Source organism: Tinamus guttatus, unplaced genomic scaffold (assembly GCF_059628265.1).
Source record: "Tinamus guttatus ecotype Peru unplaced genomic scaffold, ASM5962826v1 Tinamus_guttatus_pri_ptg000650l, whole genome shotgun sequence".
In the NCBI taxonomy this organism is placed as follows: domain Eukaryota; kingdom Metazoa; phylum Chordata; class Aves; order Tinamiformes; family Tinamidae; genus Tinamus; species Tinamus guttatus.
The window spans coordinates 299,291-316,061 of NW_028289184.1; the positions used below are offsets into that span (position 1 = coordinate 299,291).

The 16,771-nt window shown below is 54.9% G+C and overlaps 1 protein-coding gene across 1 annotated transcript in view; it reads left to right on the forward strand.

Annotated features, from left to right (window-relative positions):
• The window catches only part of LOC104566063 (rho GTPase-activating protein 39), a 58,235-nt gene that overhangs the window by 40,209 nt on the left and 1,255 nt on the right, over positions 1-16,771 (forward strand). The window contains exons 4-8 of the mRNA XM_088536077.1: positions 6,491-7,028; positions 8,335-8,424; positions 12,571-12,644; positions 14,292-14,491; positions 16,298-16,389. Of these exons, the coding sequence (XP_088392203.1) occupies positions 6,491-7,028; positions 8,335-8,424; positions 12,571-12,644; positions 14,292-14,491; positions 16,298-16,389 (994 nt within the window). The remainder of the gene's footprint in view (positions 1-6,490; positions 7,029-8,334; positions 8,425-12,570; positions 12,645-14,291; positions 14,492-16,297; positions 16,390-16,771) is intronic.

The window sequence follows — 16,771 nt, forward strand, 5'->3', positions numbered from 1 at the left end:
AATTTTACACTGTAAAAACAAAATTACAGAAATCCTGTTTGTGTGCATTCAAAAAAAAAAAAAAACGCACACAGCTCAATTATTACCTTGTGTGACTTTTTCCTGCCCTTATAGAGGTCTGCATGGAGAACGCAGAGGGAAATGAGGACGGTTTACGACTTAGTGCCTCTGAGTGGGAATTTCAAGACTATCCATGAGGTCTGTTTCCTATAATAACTTGTTAGGCATCTGAGTTAAATATGTGTTCCATGCTGCCACTTCCAGCCAAAAGAGAAAATGCTGAACAGGCAAAATAAGGGTCTTTTCTTCACTGGTGGTTCTTACGCCTCGTTTTCTGGCGATCGGGGCTGCCCTCATTATGTAGTTTCTTAGAGGTATCTGCGGAGGAAGGGAGGACAAGTGCTGTGTGTAAAACTGGCCCTTAAAATCCGTGCTGGAGAGGGCTCTGCTGTCTCCGCTGTGCGGGCGTGTAGACTCGCAATTGGTGGACCTATCTCCAGAGCAAATCAGTGTGATCCATATGCAGCACCCGAGGGGAGCAGATGACTGCAGTTCTCTGAAAGAGAGGAAAAAAAGTCACTTTGGACAATTATTGTTGTAGTTTGGGGAACATTGTACCACAATAAGAAACATTGTTGGGAATCCAGTGTAGATGCATCTGTGAGCGGGATGCGGTGCTGCTCACTGAGGCACTGAAGCTGTTGCAGCTTGGAGCGGGTCAGGAATGCCAGACATCAACTTCATAGAAGCTGGAACTGACTTCGTATATTAGCTTACATGCAGTACATTTATATGATTCTAACAGTTAGTGATGTAATTACACAGGCTCCTAATTGGTAGACAATGATCTAACTAAGACCCTTACAGCCCCCCTTACTTGTTTAGCTCATCCTTTTAGTTCAACAGCTCTTTTATTCCCTCTGACCTTGGTCTACTTCCTTATCTCCTAGTTAGCAGTCCCTTTGTTCTTTCACTGAAACCTGAAGGCTGGAATTGAGCAGGCCTGCTAGGCAGCCATGTCCGCGGCTCTCTAACCATTCCTCTACAATTCCCCCTTTTTCTTTAGATTAGGTGACCCCGGGAAGCAAGCCAGCCTTGAGGTGTCAGATTCAGATTGCGTGAAAAAGCAGTTAACAAACGTGACCTTAAAGCGCGCAAACAGGTACAACCAATCATTAAGCTAATTACAAGCAACAGTCCCCATAGTAACAACATTAACAGCAATTTCATCAACGATTTTATCCATCCCCCAATTCCTAACCAGTCCGTTAGTCCGTCTAGACCGAAAAATCCCGCATCCTTTGTTACTTTCTCCGTATGCTTGGTCAAGTCGTGGAGTTGTCCATGTATCGCCGAGTTGTCGAGTGATCTTGCAAGTCCATGCAGCACATTCCGTCGAAGTTCTGACACCCATGTCCGTGAGCAAGAAGCAGGAAATCAACAGAGGCACAGTTTTGCAGTACAGCGTGTTGTACCTGGGTTAAATCATCTGACAACTCACTAAGCACAGTACTGGTTGCATTCGCTTGTTTCAAGGCCTAGCAGGCAAGGAGCTCAACATTTCAGTGTGCCCGTGTGGCTGATACCCTGGGGACGAAGAAGGACGCTGCTACAACCTCCCAAGTGCTCCAGAGATCAACACTATCCTCACATTCTGAGCTAAGAGAGTTTGCTGCTCCTTTTGATTGCCTTAACAGGGTCTTGCTGTTCCCCAGAGGGCCATGTGGCCAAATCATACTAAGGCAACCAAATGTGCAAGGCCCACCCATAGGCTGGGGCGGAATGCCAGCCCAAGCTCGGTTCCCACATATCAAAAACCACCTGGTGGGAACCTTCCTAAGCCGGATAGTTCCCGTATTGTGGGTAACATTTCCGTTACACCATTCCTTTTCCCCTCTTGCCTCCTCAAGGGTTTTTGCATACTCAACTTTGAGACCTTCCAGTTCAACCTCGTATCTACTGTTCTCATTTTCCATTTTCTTCAGTCTGTTTCTCTCACCTTCTAGTTGAGCCTGGAGACGAGCATTTTCTTGCCTTAAAAGACTATTCTGCGATTCAGTAGAAGACATCTGAACTTTAGTAGAAAGAAGTTCTTCTGTTGCAGCCCGTTCTCTTTCGGCAGCTGCTGCCAAAAGGGCTTGAGATTCACCAAGTCTGTTAGAAAGATTCTTTTCCAATTTTTCCCACAAGGAGGTTTGCGCTCCCAGCGTGGCTTGCAAATTTTCTATCTGCCGAAGCAGTGGCCGTGTAGCAGATGTAACACTTTGGCTCGGTTCTTGGTTCCGACTCTCCTCTTCTTGCAGTCTCTGTTGTAGTTCACTGATTTCCTGCCGTAAGTAGTCCTCTCTTCTTGCTGCCTGTTGTTCTGCACGTTGCAGCACTAGCCACAGGTCTGCCACCTGAATCGCCAAAGCTTCTTGTTGCTGCCATGCCTCATCCTGGGCCTTCTCCAAAGTTAAACCAAGTTGTTCCTTTGCCTTCATTTCCCGACTTAGGGCTGCCTCTTGTGCCTCACTGTCCTTTGTGGCATTAGCTTTATGAAGATCTGCAAGTTCCTTGTAAGCACTATCAAGTGCTGCCTGGACACTTCTGTTCCTTTCTTCAAGATCTTCCACCTCTGCCTGGAGCTTATTAAGATCCTTTTCTTGTCGCTCTACAACACTGTTCAGTTGTTTAAAGGAATACCTAACACCAGTGCATCAAATTGGTCTGCTGTCCCACAAAGCCAACAACTCTTAACTTGAGTATAATTAACAATATGCCTAAGAAGCATAACATATCCATTAGTGTTAAAAGTAGCATCAGCTTCTATATAATAGCATTAAAAGTAATGTTACCTCCTAACAGCCACAATATACAGCTAATAAGAACAGTAACACTTCTTCCTCCCATGTTGTTCTTCTGCAGGCTCACACTTTCCACAGCTAGGGTACCGGTTGCTTGCCTGCTACATCTGATGTATGCAAGTTTGCTTCCAGCCAAGGTTTCACCCATTTTGCTGGCACCCATCTGGTTCCAGCATCTGTAATGATACAAGCATACCCTTTTCCCCAGGTTATCAAGTCTAAAGGTCCCGTCCATTTTCCGGTGTTCCAGTCTCTCAGTATCACCTTACACGGACCCGACTTTACTTCTGTCAGGGCTCCCTTTAGCCCAGCCCTGTGTTTGACCATCAGAGGGACTAGGCTGTCCTGGGGTAATCTCAAAATTTTAAAACATATTCTGCTCTTGCCAATTTTTCTGCAGGCATAATTCCCAATTCTCCTTTCTTTTTTTTTTTTCTTTTTTTTTTCCTTTTTTTTTTCTTTCCTTTTTTTTTTTTTTTTTTTTTTTTTTTTTTAATAGCTGGCATTTCAGCGTTTGGTTCATATGTTCCACTATGTCATGGTCCTCAGGATGCAATAGTATGGTGAAAAAACAATCTTTCAAATCGATTATTAAGATGTCCCAATCATTTTGAAAGGTTCTCGATTTCCATTTCTATTTATGTTTGCATAGCTTCAATTTGGTTTCCTCCCCAGAAATTGCTTGGGATTTCTATATATTAAGGAGGCCCCCGCTCCAGTAGCATTGAGGCTTTTACAATTTGTAAGGACTGTTGCAGGTCCTTCCGTGCCAGTTGCACTGGAGCTTGGCCGTCGCTTCATTCTTGTTTCCCATGCTGAAGTACTTCCCTAGTCTCTTTCCAAGGATACAAGTCAGAGTACGGCTCCCAGTCCTCCAATGGTTGGGGGGCGGGAGGGTGCCATAGTCTGAGTTATTCCTGGCTTTCCCGCTTTCAAATTCTGCACTTTCCTGTTGTGCTTATTCAGCCCTCTCTGCTGATATATATATTACACAATAAAGATCTAAAGACCACACACACAAACAGCACAAACACAGTTTCTATCCAGTGGCACGACCTCACGTAGCTGTGCACTCCACTAGTGAGTTCCACTGTCTCAATTGCCTAATCCCATCCTCGTTGCCAATTAGGTTGCGAATGGGTTTGGGATTCGGCAATAATCACACAGAACAAAGTGGCTACGGCTATTCAAGTGAAAGCATTTTAAAGAAGCAAAGTATGCCTAATTACTCGTGAGGTAATACTTGTCGGCAGGACACTGAGACTGAACATTCTCTTGAGCTGGCAGATGAGAGGGTTGCTGACAGGCTCCTAACGCGGCGGGCGTCCCCGCAGAGACAACGTGGGTCTCGGTGCTAGGAGTCTCACCCCCCCCCCCTTTCTCTCTGCACTGTCTGTTTATGCCCGGTGCATCCTGCCACGTAGGGCCAGTACGTGCCAGCAGGCAGACCAGGGGGGCGGACAAACTCCACCTTCAGTCACATAACCATCCCTCCTGGCTGCACAGGTGCGCATGCCAGTAAGTGGTCCCAGCCGTCAGTCCGAGGGTCCTGCCTTTCTCATCTCCCTCCCTCTCGGATGTTTTACCTTCAAATTAATTTAGAGGATGTTTGCAGTTAAGTTGGCTACAAGCCCGGTCGAGCAGCCGCCTTCAGCTGCTTTCGGAGGAGTCAGCTATGAGCCTGGCTGAGCAGCCGCCTCCATGCTCCTTATCACTCAGCCTGGGCAGGCAAACATCTTCTTTCTCAAGGTCTTGGATTCTGTTTTGTACAATAGTTTTATGACTCTACGGATCATACAAATTTCCACCTTTCAACCATACCTCGTTTCGGCATCAATATACAAAGGATACAACACATAATAGAGATGAACATAGCAAACAGAAACAATAGCCCTAATAACGGTTTCTGTCCTTACTTAAAGCATTACAATTCTCCAACCCCCACTTTAAAAGACGGATCAAATCCCCCTGCACCTCCCTCCTGGCTGTTGTCAAGCCCTCAGCAACATAAGTCTCCTTGATCTCATTCGCCTTCTCTTCCCCGGCCCCCCTTCTCCTTTTTTTTCAAGGTGATCTAACAAGTCCTGGACCCAGCCGGGCCGTTCTTAGGCACGTTGGCGTGGTCCGGGAGTGGGGGCACAGACAGTGCAGGCGCCACAGGCACACATGAGGATGCGGGCGGGGGGGTTGGCAATGGATCTCCAGACACCAGCGGTTTTCAGTGGCGTGGCGGTCCCGGTCCTGAAGTGCTTGCAAAGGCCCTTACAGGTACACTGCTCGCAGCTTCGGGAGGCTCACGATCCGGCGGTGGACCTGTGATGTCCTTTGGGCGATGGTGGGGCTCAGAACCCCCTCGCTTCAGCTTGGGGCTTTGCAAGTGTCCCTTGTCTCTAGCCCATTTATACAGCTCATACAGCTTCTTCATGCTCACTGCTGCCTCCCTCTTTGCTAATAAGTCCAGCAGCAATTGTACAGCAGCTTCTCGCTCCATTTTGTACGTACACCGGGGTCTCTGCTTCTAGCCCTTCCCTGACGACGTCTTTCCGTCCCGGGCCCCAGCTTCTTGCCCCCCAACGCCGTCTTTTCCGTGTGCGCAATCACGGCCGGCTTACCCGCTCCGGTCCCCGTCTTGGTCGGATCACTCGGCTGCACCCGTATGTCGTCCTCCGGAATCCCGCACCGTTGTGCCAGGTCCCTGTTCGGAATCTTGTCCCTGTTCGGGCGCCACTTGTTGCAGCTTGGAGCGGGTCAGGAATGCCAGACATCAACTTCATAGAAGCTGGAACTGACTTCGTATATTAGCTTACATGCAGTACATTTATATGATTCTAACAGTTAGTGATGTAATTACACAGGCTCCTAATTGGTAGACAATGATCTAACTAAGACCCTTACAGCCCCCCTTACTTGTTTAGCTCATCCTTTTAGTTCAACAGCTCTTTTATTCCCTCTGACCTTGGTCTACTTCCTTATCTCCTAGTTAGCAGTCCCTTTGTTCTTTCACTGAAACCTGAAGGCTGGAATTGAGCAGGCCTGCTAGGCAGCCATGTCCGCGGCTCTCTAACCATTCCTCTACAGAAGCCACAGCCCACATCTGCCCAGGGGTGCCGGAGCCCAGGGATGCTGGAGCCCAGGGGTGCTGGAGCCCAGAGGGGCTGGAGCCCAGAGGTGCTGGAGTCCAGGGGTGCTGGAGCCCAGGGGTGCTGGAGCCCAGAGGGGCTGGAGCCCAGAGGTGCTGGAGTCCAGGGGTGCTGGAGCCCAGAGGGGCTGGAGCCCAGAGGTGCTGGGGTGCTGGAGCCCAGGGGTGCTGGAGCCCAGAGGGGCTGGAGCGCAGAGGTGCTGGAGTCCAGGGGTGCTGGAGCCCAGGGGTGCTGGGCTGTGGTAGCATCAGCTCCAATAGCAGAGGAGGTGGCCCGAGACGGGTATCCTGGCTCCTCTGCTGCGGATACTCGTGCGGTTGGGTGGTTGGAGCTCGTGACCGAGCGCAATGCGGTGGGAAGGCCCAACCCCACGCAGCTGCTGAAATCCTGTTTCATGCTGATTTACTATGTCGCAGGTGCTCTTAGCTTCGCTCTCTGTCCCTCAATCTCCTGCCAGGACGAGGGACTCGGCTGAGCGGGTAACGTGTCTGTTCTCTGTTGCAGCCCGGGACGATAGAACTGGACGCCAAGCCGGAGCGCAGCGGGCAGCCGGCGGGGTATCACTTCCCGTACAACACCCTGCGGAAGCCCATCTCGCAGAGCAGCATGGCAGACTGGGCTTCCAAGAACCTCAACATGCACACGCAGGGCATCTTCCGCCGGAGGATCTCCATTGCCAACATGCTCTCCTGGAACGGCGGCACCATCAAAAAGCCGATGCTCATCACTAGCAACCGCACCGTCAAAAAAGAAGCTTGTGAGATGTTCAAACTAGTGCAGAGCTACATGGGAGATCGTCAGAGTCGCATGGATAGGAATCGTGTGGCACTGGTCACCGTCACCAAGTGCTGGAGCACACAGGGTTTGCGGGACGAGCTCTACATACAGCTGATCCGGCAGACAACAGATAACACGTGCTACCAAAGCCTGGCCTGGGGCTGGGAACTGATGGCCATTAGTCTGGCCTTCTTCTCCCCGTCACCCAAATTCCAGTCTTACCTGGAAGGCTACATCTATCGTCACCTTGACAGCGATGAAAACAGTAAGTCCCTCACATGCACTGGGGTACGGCCGGCAGCGTTTCGGTGGGTTGTGCCACTTACACAAGTTGTCTAGTTCTAAAAATCAGGCTGTCACCAGCCAATACTGTGGTTTCTGTCACTGAAAGCATCATGTGTGGGCAAGTTCATCCCTCCTCTGTGAGAAGCAGCTGCCACCAGTTCATCTTCCTGCATTTCCTCCTCGTGCCTGGCAAAAGAAATGCCAGCCCTAGGCTGGGCTCATCTCATTGATCAGCCTGGCAATCTCAGTGCTGAAAAGAGCTGGTTTCACCTCCATCACGGGCAGATGGCCTGGAAATCTCTGAAGACGTAATTTGCTTCAGAGTGCTTTAAAGGAGGAAAAAAATAATTGTTAGGGAACTCTAGTACAGGTCACAAATGGGCCTTCAGATGGCAGCTAGCCAGCGCTCGTGAAGGATGCTGGCCTGTGTTGCAAGCAGATGTGATTTAGCAGTGTCTTCTAGAAGCTGCGGGGACAGGCCCAGCATTTCCTGACAAGCAATGTGTGCTACCTCACTCACATATCCGAGCATTACTCCAATTTTAAGTTGCCACGGCATCATGCTTAAAGAAAAGTGCCAGCTGTCAACCTGCAGGATATCTGTGGGCTGATTTGTGAGTATTTCTGTGGTGCTCATTAACAGAGCAGAGCTCCCGTCTAGCGGCACTGTTGGGTAGAGCCTCGCTGCTGTCAGAGGCCTTTTGCTTTCAAAGGATCGGAGCTCGTGCCTTGTCCGGGCTCAAGCTGCTGTTCCCAGCGGAGCTGTTGGCGCACGCCCGAGTGCCCTGCACAGCTGCAGGGCCGCCGCTCGCCCCGGCACCTCTGCTCCCTCCAGCACGCGCCAGCGGGGCCGGGCAGCCCTGGGGCTTTGCCAGCATTTGCTGTCGGCTCTTTTGCTCATGGCAGAACATCAGGAGACCCTTCGCTGCGCTGCTGGATGCGCAGCTGCGGTTTACGTTTCCATGAGGAGCCCGGGATGCTGTTCCTTCTCCTCCAAAAACTGTTTCCTCCAGCTCTGCCTGACCTGGAGACCAAAAATTGCCCTGCCAGCACTGGGACCCAGGTAGTAAGGAGAAGAATCCAAACCATTTCAGGGCCTTATCCCCATGCCCTGGCAAGGCTGGCTGCTCTAGCTCGTGCCCGAGGGCAGCTGTGGTGGTAGTGCTTTTAGTTCCACACTGGTAGTGGTTTCTCAAGCAGAGCTTTGTGCTGCCGCTCTGGCGGGGAGGAGGGCAGAGGGCGCTCGGTCTCTTTGCTGCTCTACTAACAGGGCTTTGAATTTTCAGTTGCACAGCGCATCAAGGAGCTTATGGACCTGAAAAACAAGAAGAACTCCAAGTCCAGGAAAAAGAGGAAACAAAATACTGAAGACGAAGGTAATGGGAGGAAGGATCTTAGGTCTGGCTGGGCTGCTGCGTTCCACTGAAAATCAGACCAGTTCTCTAAGCTTATGAGGCGTGGATTCAAGAGAGCTTATGGCGGGTGCCCTTGTGACAGGTTTAGCCTGAGAATGGATCCGAATGGAGCGGTGGGGGGCAGTCTGGGGCAAGGCTCAAGGGCTCCCAGGCTCAAGGGCTGGGCAGCAGCGCCGGGCAGGAGGGACCCCGTCACTCGCAACTGAGACGCGTGCAGGGAATGAGAGGGTTTTAACTTGCGCGCGGACCTGGGGCTGCGACCCACACGCAGGACTGCAGCCTGCGCGGCGCCAGGGACGGCTCCGCTGGGCTCTGCGCCCACGGCAGGGCTGTGTACCCTGCTCCAAGCTGGCCCCGCACACGGCGGCGCGGGGTGCTCCCCTCCTGCCCGGGCTGCGGCACGCAGAGGCAGGTTCCTGTGGCCGTTCCCACTGGGTTACGGAGCACTACGAGCTTAGCCTCGCAGTGCAGGTCCTGCAGGAGCGTCTCTGCTGAATGAACAAGAACTGCGCACAGCTCGGCTGGGGCTGTAACACTGGCTGCAGTGGGACAGGGGACACTTCGTCTGCCCTCGGATGTGCCTGGACAAAGTTCGTTCCGGCCTTTTTACACCTTTTAGGACAGTTGAGCCTGCTCTGTGAATCTGTATCCACCAGCAGCATATATCAGGTGCCCTCAGTGTTTCTAATCTGGTTGGGGAGCCCCAGGGCGCAGTTCCTCATGCTGGCATGCAGCAGTAGGAAGCTTGGAAGCGCGACTGCACTCTCTGGGAAGTTGCATGGATCTCCGGGGGTCGCTGCGTCTTTGGGTCAGCTTCGAGTCTGGCAAATGGCTGAGGAGGCCGCTTGGCTAAAGGGCCTGTTCTCCCTGCAGCAAGAAGGCGACTGTCACCTTCCCGGCAAGCAGGCTGGCTGTGGTGGGAGCCGCAGCGGAGACCCGAGAGCACGTGGGGGATTGTGTTTCTGCTGAGGAATGTGTCCTTCCCCCCTTCCTGCTCAGACCCAGAAGAGTTCAACCAATTCTGAGTCTTTGAAAAGTCGTTTTGCTTGTGCTCAGAGGACTGTGCTGCATGTGCTGGAGTTGTGCTTAGGAAGCCAGGGGTAGTTTTTATTTAAAAAAATAAAATATTGGAAATCGCACTAAAAAAGGCACAGCAGGAGAGCTTTAAGCCTCCTGAATGAGGGGCGGAAATGCCTGTGTGGCCTTAGCTGGTACCCAACTCCGGGTCAGAGCCGATCCCTTCACAGGCCCAGTCGGCTCCGGGGTGCAGCATCATTCCCTGCCCTCGCATGGCCCTCGTGGAAGGACACTCACCAGGAGCTGGGAAGTGTTTAGGTGCATCGAGATGTAGCAGAAACGCAGCAGAGAAAGCGGTAAGGACATTAAATGTTCTGTCTTCAGACTGGCTGAACAATCCATAGGTAGGCACGTATGTAAGTTTTCCAGTGAAAAACAAAGGGAATGAAAGCAGTTTTCTTCAGCTTCCCTCAGCGTAGGGGCCTGTAAGCAAACACCTGGGTGAGCAAACCCTAGACCCCAGGCCGAGCCGCGCCGAGGGCTCCGGGCCCCGCGCCAAGGGCCCCATGTGGAGAGCAGCAGCAGGTCTGGGGCAGGGGAGAGCAACAGAATCACTGAGTGTCCTAGCAGAAGGCCTGGACACCGCTCAGTGTTGTCACCAGGCAGCAGGTTTAACACTGTGTTTTCCAAAGACCAAATTAAGTTGTAGGAGGCTGCAGGGCAGGGTGTTGTGCAGAGAAGGGTGTAAATGAGTCTGAGAAGAAATGGGGCAAATTCAGAGAGGGAACGTTTCTTGCTGCATCTGGTGTCTGTTTCTGCTGCTGGTGGATGTGCACAGGTACACACACCTTGGGGCTGGCGGTTCCCGGGGATGCAGAGCAATTCCGCGGCATGAGGAAGGGAGCGTGGGGGCCGAGACCCTGCTGGGAGCTGGAGCTGCCCGTCCCGGCCAAGCGACGTGAGCGGCCCCGGCGCCGAGCCCGATGGCGGTGCCCGGCCATGCTGGGCACAGGGCAGCGGCAGAGCGGCACGGAGACCAGTGCTCAGCTGTGCTAAACGCTCATCCCGTAGCTGGGCCCCGAGTCCACATTGCTGCATTTTTTAAGAGATTTTTTGACAGGGCGGCCCTCGAGCCGGTTCCAGGAGGTACATTCCTGCATGCACACTGCCTGGATTTCAGCTTGGTGTAAAAGGAGAGGCTCTTTAAGAACTTATTTGCATGTGTTTTTAGGCCAGCACATGGAAGAATATTTTCCCTCGCAAACTGTTTCTCTCTGCGGTGGCTGTGAGCAGTGCTCTGTTTCCGAGCGCCCCGCGCTGCTGCGGTCCAGGGGAGACGCCGGCTTCCTGGGAAGGCACGGGCTTGCGGTGCGCTCGGGGGTGCGGCTACGGTCGGCGTGGGCTTTCCAGCCCACGCAGCCGACCCCGAGAACGACGAGCTGGGTGCTGGGGTGGGATCCGCAGCCAGCTCCTTAGGAGAACCAGCCATTCCTGATGGATTGAATGCCAGGAGGAGGCTTCCAGCTGAGACCCGGGTGTCCAGGAGTCAGGTAGCTGCTTTTGCAAACAAAGGCTGAGGCTGAATCCTGCTGCTTGCCCTGCCGTTTGCCCCGGGCCTCCTGGCCTTTCATCCTCGCTGCACACGTGCCCCGGGCGCGGGCAGAGCTTGGGTTGGGGTGGGCGCCTCCTCTTGAGCAGCAGTTGCAGGTTTAAAGCGGAGGAGCCGTGCGCGGAGCCCGCAGTGGCAGAGCGCCCCGATCACCTCCACTCGTGGGCTCTCCCTCCAGGGGCTCGGGGCCGTGGCAGGAAGCCCAGCCCTCCGGGTGACAGGCAGGAGCTGGACTGTTGGGAACAGGACACCGCAGGGCAGAAAGTGCAGGGGGAAGGTCTGAGCTTTTGCCAGAATCAGGGAGCTCTCCGGGAAGGAACAGGACAAGCTTCCTGCAGACACGTCTCGCGCCTCGCAGCCACTCATCCTGCCAGCGGTGCAGCCCTTGGGAGCAGCCAGCTCCTCGCCATCCCTGCCGAGACCCCAGCGCGAGGAAGGGCTCGTGCTGAGACCGCAGCGTGAAACAGGTTTTCCTATTGTGAGTGCTGCCTTCCCGGTGTTTTTCCTGGTACAGATTCCAGGCTCACTTCTTCCCAGTCATTCCTGAGTGAACCAGGTGACGCTTCACATCATGGTGTGCCTGGACACCACCCTTTTAACAGCAGAAGCAATACCTAAAATACTGAAGCTCATTTAGCTCCATTTTTTTTTCCTTTCATGCGTAAACATTCCCACTATAAATCATGCCTGGCATTAGCAGGATTTTGCCTATAAAGAACGCTTTGCCCCAGGTATTCCCGAGAGCGAGCCAGTTTTCAGCGCGGCTCCCCCTCTGCCGCCACACTCCTTCAGCCTCTGGGCAGGAACACGTCGGCCAGGGGCTCGTCAGCCTCGGGCTGCGGCTCCGCTGGCTGGCACAAGGCGGGGAGCGGGGCACGTCCCATCTTCGTGCTGCTCAGGAGCAGCTTGTGCTCTCTGCACGGGGACAGGGAGGCTCGAGGAGCTCCACGGCCCCAGCCCCAGCCCCTGCAGAGCGCGTGTGGAATAGGCAGCCGCTCACCGGACTGGAGATCTAAAAGCCACGAGTGTTTTGAACTCAGCTGCAAGCTTTGAGTCTGGCAAGGAGTCAACTAGGGCAGATCTGTTCAGTGCTTTCAGCGAGAGAACAAAAGGCCAACGGGTTTGGAGAGAACCTCTGGAGCAGTCGGCGCTCGGTGGTGCGGGAGCTCCCGGCTTGGCCCCGCTCTCCCGTGTGCGGCCGGGAGGCGGCCCCACGGCCATGGGGCCGGTGGCAGAAGCCCCTTGGCCTCCCTGCGCCTCTCCCTGCAGTCCCACCTGTCTCCGTGCTCGCCGCCGCTTCCCCAGCCCTGTGCCTCCTGCTCCGACACTGCCTCTCTCAGCAGCCCGGTCCTGCAGTTCTCCATTCTACACGATTTGTTTAAAACACTCAAAAACTTTCCGGGCTCTGGATGCTCTTTTTTTTTTTTTTCCCCGAGATCTAGCAATATTTCAGTCCTCAATATGTACTTTCTTCCCGCCAGGGCTGCCCATCAGCACCTACGCCAAGTACTGCTACCGGAAGCTCCAGAAAGTAGCCATCACCGGGGGCAAGAAGGTGAGTAGGTGCCAGACTGCAGGGCCGGGCCGCTCTGCTCTCCTGGCCCCAGAGACGCCCGGTCAGGGCTCGCGGAGGCCAGCGCTGATTCAGTGATGGAGAATGGTGATAGGAGCAGAGGAGGCCGCGCGAGCCTTGTCTCCCCATGAGTCACCGAGTGGCGGCAGGGTCAAGGTTGGAGGCCCCTCTGGGGATCACGCAGTGCACCCTGCTGCCTGAGCTGCTCACCTACAGCTTGGCACAGGGTCACGTCCCGACAGGTTTTGAGTCTGCGGAGAAGGAGGCGCCACAGCCCTGTGGGCAGCCTGGGCCAGGGCGCTGTCACCCGGGCTGCCAGGACAGGTGCCCAGGGCCCGCTGTGCTGGGGCTGTGCGTGGCTGGGCGCCCACCGCGTTAGGGCCTCGGTGCTTGACGATCCCCAAGGCCACGGGAGCTGTCTGGTGCCCTGGTGTAACCAGCTTGGATTCCTCAGGGGAAAGAGGACTCCCTCTCTGCTCACTGAGCACTTCCAGGGACCTGCTCTTGCAGCGGATTTCCTGCACTATTGCCCATTTCCAGTGCAGAAAAGGCCTGCAGAAGTGCCTGGCCTGGAGAGGAGCCTCGTGCTTCCGTTATCTGGGAATGTCCCTCCTCCCTTTCCTCTGCACAACCCTGCACGGGGCTGCAGGCGCTGGCAACCACCCTGGCCCGTCCGCCCCGGGTCTCTGAGCCAGATCCGGCTGCCTTTTATTTCTGCAAATCCCATGGGGCCTCCCTGCCATCTGCGCTCCGTGTACAGCACGGCGAATAGCTGAAATACCTCAGGAGGGGGAAGGCTACCACGTCCGCAGGACAGAGCAGGGAAATGCGCAGACACGTCGCGTGCAGCGGCTGCCACCTGCGGGCGCAGCGAGGGGCCGCGGGGACTCTCCTGTCCCCATCCCTTTCCCTACGGGCACAGCAAGGGCCATGGTGCTCTCCCCTCCCCACGGGTGCAGCGAGGCCACGGGGCTCTCCTGTCCCTGTCCCCATGAGCACAGGGAGGGCCATGGGGCTCTCTGCCTGTCACACAGGTGCAGCAAAGGCCACGGGGCTCTCCCGTCCCGCCGCGCAGCGGGAACACTGTGTCCTCCTCGCACGACTTCAGAGCACAAGCTCCTGTCAAGTGTCCGTGTCTGGCAGGAGCAGCATGTCCCGTTGTGCCCAGCGTGGCACTTGGTGCCTGCTTTGCCGAGGCATTTAGTGCTTCTGAAAACTAAGTTTTTCCCTGGCTTCAGCTGGACCCCAGAGTTGGGGCATACCCGAAATTCTTCTCTCCTGAAGGGCTGTGTTTTTGCGCTGTCCTGTGGCGCTGCATTTGCGGGCTGCGGGCGACAGTGTCTGTATGCCCTCTGCTGGCCCGGCCACGGCCTGAGGAGAGCTCGGGCCCTGCTCCTCCTGCCAACCCAGCCCTCCGGAGCCACCACGTCCGGGGAGGGTGGATGCAGAGGTCAAAATACAGCAGCAGGGCCCGAAGGCCAAACGCTCCAGCACTGCCTCCCACCGTGGGGCTGCTGCTTTGCTGCTCGTTTTCGGCCTAGTGGGTTGAGCCCCCGGGCTGAGCGCGTGTGGGTTCAGAGCAGCCGTCGCGCATGGCGGCAGCTGCATAGAGCTCTCCTCTGTCCTCAGGGCCTCCGCAAACCAACAATGGAGGAGATAACGCATGCCAGAAATGCCATCGTGACGCCGTCGCTCTTCGGCAGCTCTCTGGAGGAAATCATGTTGCGGCAGCAGGACACGCACCCTGGGAACAGGTTGCCCTGGGTGCAAACGCAGCTGTCGCAGCAGGTCCTGGCACTGGGCGGAGAACAGACAGAAGGCATTTTCAGGTGAGCCATAGGGCCTTTGTGTTACTTTTGATGCATTCACCTCTCAAAGTCAAGAAATCCAGACTGACCTCCACATGGTTCCCTTTCCTGGCAATAACGACAATAACACTCTGTTCCAGGTTGGACAAAAAATAACCTTTCCTAAAGGTTTGGGAATCACCTCTTTTGGTAGCATTAGACAATTTGTGTGCATTAGCACAGAGGGGAGATTATTCTTTATAGATATGATCCGAACTACTTAGGACAGCAAGTGCCCAGGCACAGTGCAGAACTTCTGTCAGCCTAAATGACTGCAGTTGGTCTGTGCAGGGAAGGGACAGGCCTTGGATTCCCGACGGAGCACCTGGCTGCCGTGTTTGGTGTGAGCCGTTCTTGCAGCATCCTCGGTTCGCGCGGTGGGTTCCTTCTCCATCTTCCTGGGAAGGTTTGTGCCTCTCTCTGAGCCCCGAATGTTCCTCTGCTCCTGGGAGTTGCTGCTTAGAGTGGAGTGGAGTGGAGTGGAGTGCGAGGAGAGCTAGATTGACTGGGACGTATCTTGGGACCAAACTGTGGCCTGGTGCCCTGCTACTTGTAACTTGCAGTGTCCCTTGCAGAAGGACGGGCTTAGAATGGGAAGCTTCTCTGTCCCAGATCTCTAACCCCCAAAGCCTTTGCTTCCCCCTGCTCTTCCTGGTGGGGAGCTACCCATGCCCGCACGGTGGCTCAGCCTCTTGTCATTGCTCCAACCCGGGTCCCGAATCGCAGGCAGCAGCTTCCCCTGCCCTGCTGTGCCCTGCGAGGGGCTGCCTGCCGCTGCATGCCTGGCCTGGGCCGCGTGCTCCCACGCGGGAGTTGCGAGCAGGGCACCCCCTCCCCTCCCAGCCATGGCCGGCCCAGGGCCCCAAGCGGCTGCACTCTACCGGCCTCTGCTGCTGCCCTTCCTCTCCCTGCAGAGGCAGCTGGAGCGCTCTGCTGAGCGCCCAGGGCTCCGGCGACAGCGGCAACATGGAGCACAACTGCTCCCTGCCGACCGTGGCCAAGTAGCTTGTGCTGCTCTTAGTGCAGGTGCCCTAAACATGGGCTTGCTGGGGTTTGCTTGTTTGGTTTGGTTTTGGGGTTTTCTTGTTTGGTTTGGTTTTGGTTTATTTTTGCCTGCTTGCGACAGGTATTAAACACTTGAGAAGGAGTTACAGGTAACTATCAAGTGTGGGATCTCCCTGAACATGTTGTGCTGGAAGGCAGTTCGAGCACCCTCCAGTGACCAAACGGCGCTATGAAAAGATGGCAATGTGCCAAGCGGGAGCAGCCGTCACATGCTCCCTGCAGCCTTGCTGCTGCACAGCCGTCAGGGCATTCTGCACCTGGGCGAGCACGTGAGGATCCGGGAGACACAAAGAATCCATATGATCAGTACAGAGCTTCTAGTTTTTGGAAGTGGGTTTTTTGTTGTTTTTTTTTTTTAAGATTTTTGTTAATTTTTCAGTTGTTAAACTCAATCTAAGGGTGGCCAGCAAAGGACCCAACTTTGTCTTGAGCACTTTCTACTGTCTTCGCCTGTTTATACAGAGCCGTCCATGTCTCTAGACCAAAAAATGTCCCAGGGAAGTGCAGTTACAGGAAATACCAGCTCCCGAGGCCAAAGTGGTGGTTGGTGTCGAAGCTAGCAGGAACGAGACAAGTGTTTCTGCAAATCCCGATGTGAAGCCATGTCTGGCACGAGCAGCACAGTGCTGCTGAGGCCTCTCGGGCGGCCAGCGGGTCTCCGAGCTGCGCGGCCAAGCGCCGCGGACACCCGCTGCAGCCTCCCTGCCTTGCCCCTGTTTGCAGGGTGCCTGGTGACATAGACGAGGTCAACGCGCTGAAGCTGCAGGTGGATCAGTGGAGAATCCCGAGCGGCCTCAGCGACCCCAACGTTCCAGGTACGGGAATGCTGCGCAGTTCTGGTGCAGAGGGGAAGGGAAGGCAGGAGACTTGCTGCTGTCTGGGGACAGCTACCTGCCACGTTGCTCCGTGGGCAAAGCCATCTTCACCAGCAGGGCTGGTGACTTTCTGCTGCGTCCCCACGTCCTGCCTGCAGTGACGCGCGGGCCGCTGCCCCTACGAGCGCCTGCGCGTGCTCAGGAGCAGTCCTGCTTCTCTGGAGGGCTCCGACTCACCCTTTCCTTTAGGTGGCCTTGGAGCTGCTTCTTGGCAGGGCAGGTAGATCAGAGCCAGCATTTCCCTCTCAGGAGATGTTTGGCCTATCCAGGACTTTCAAAGCCAAGACTCAAACAAGGTGAAACAGAACCTTTCTCTGGCTTC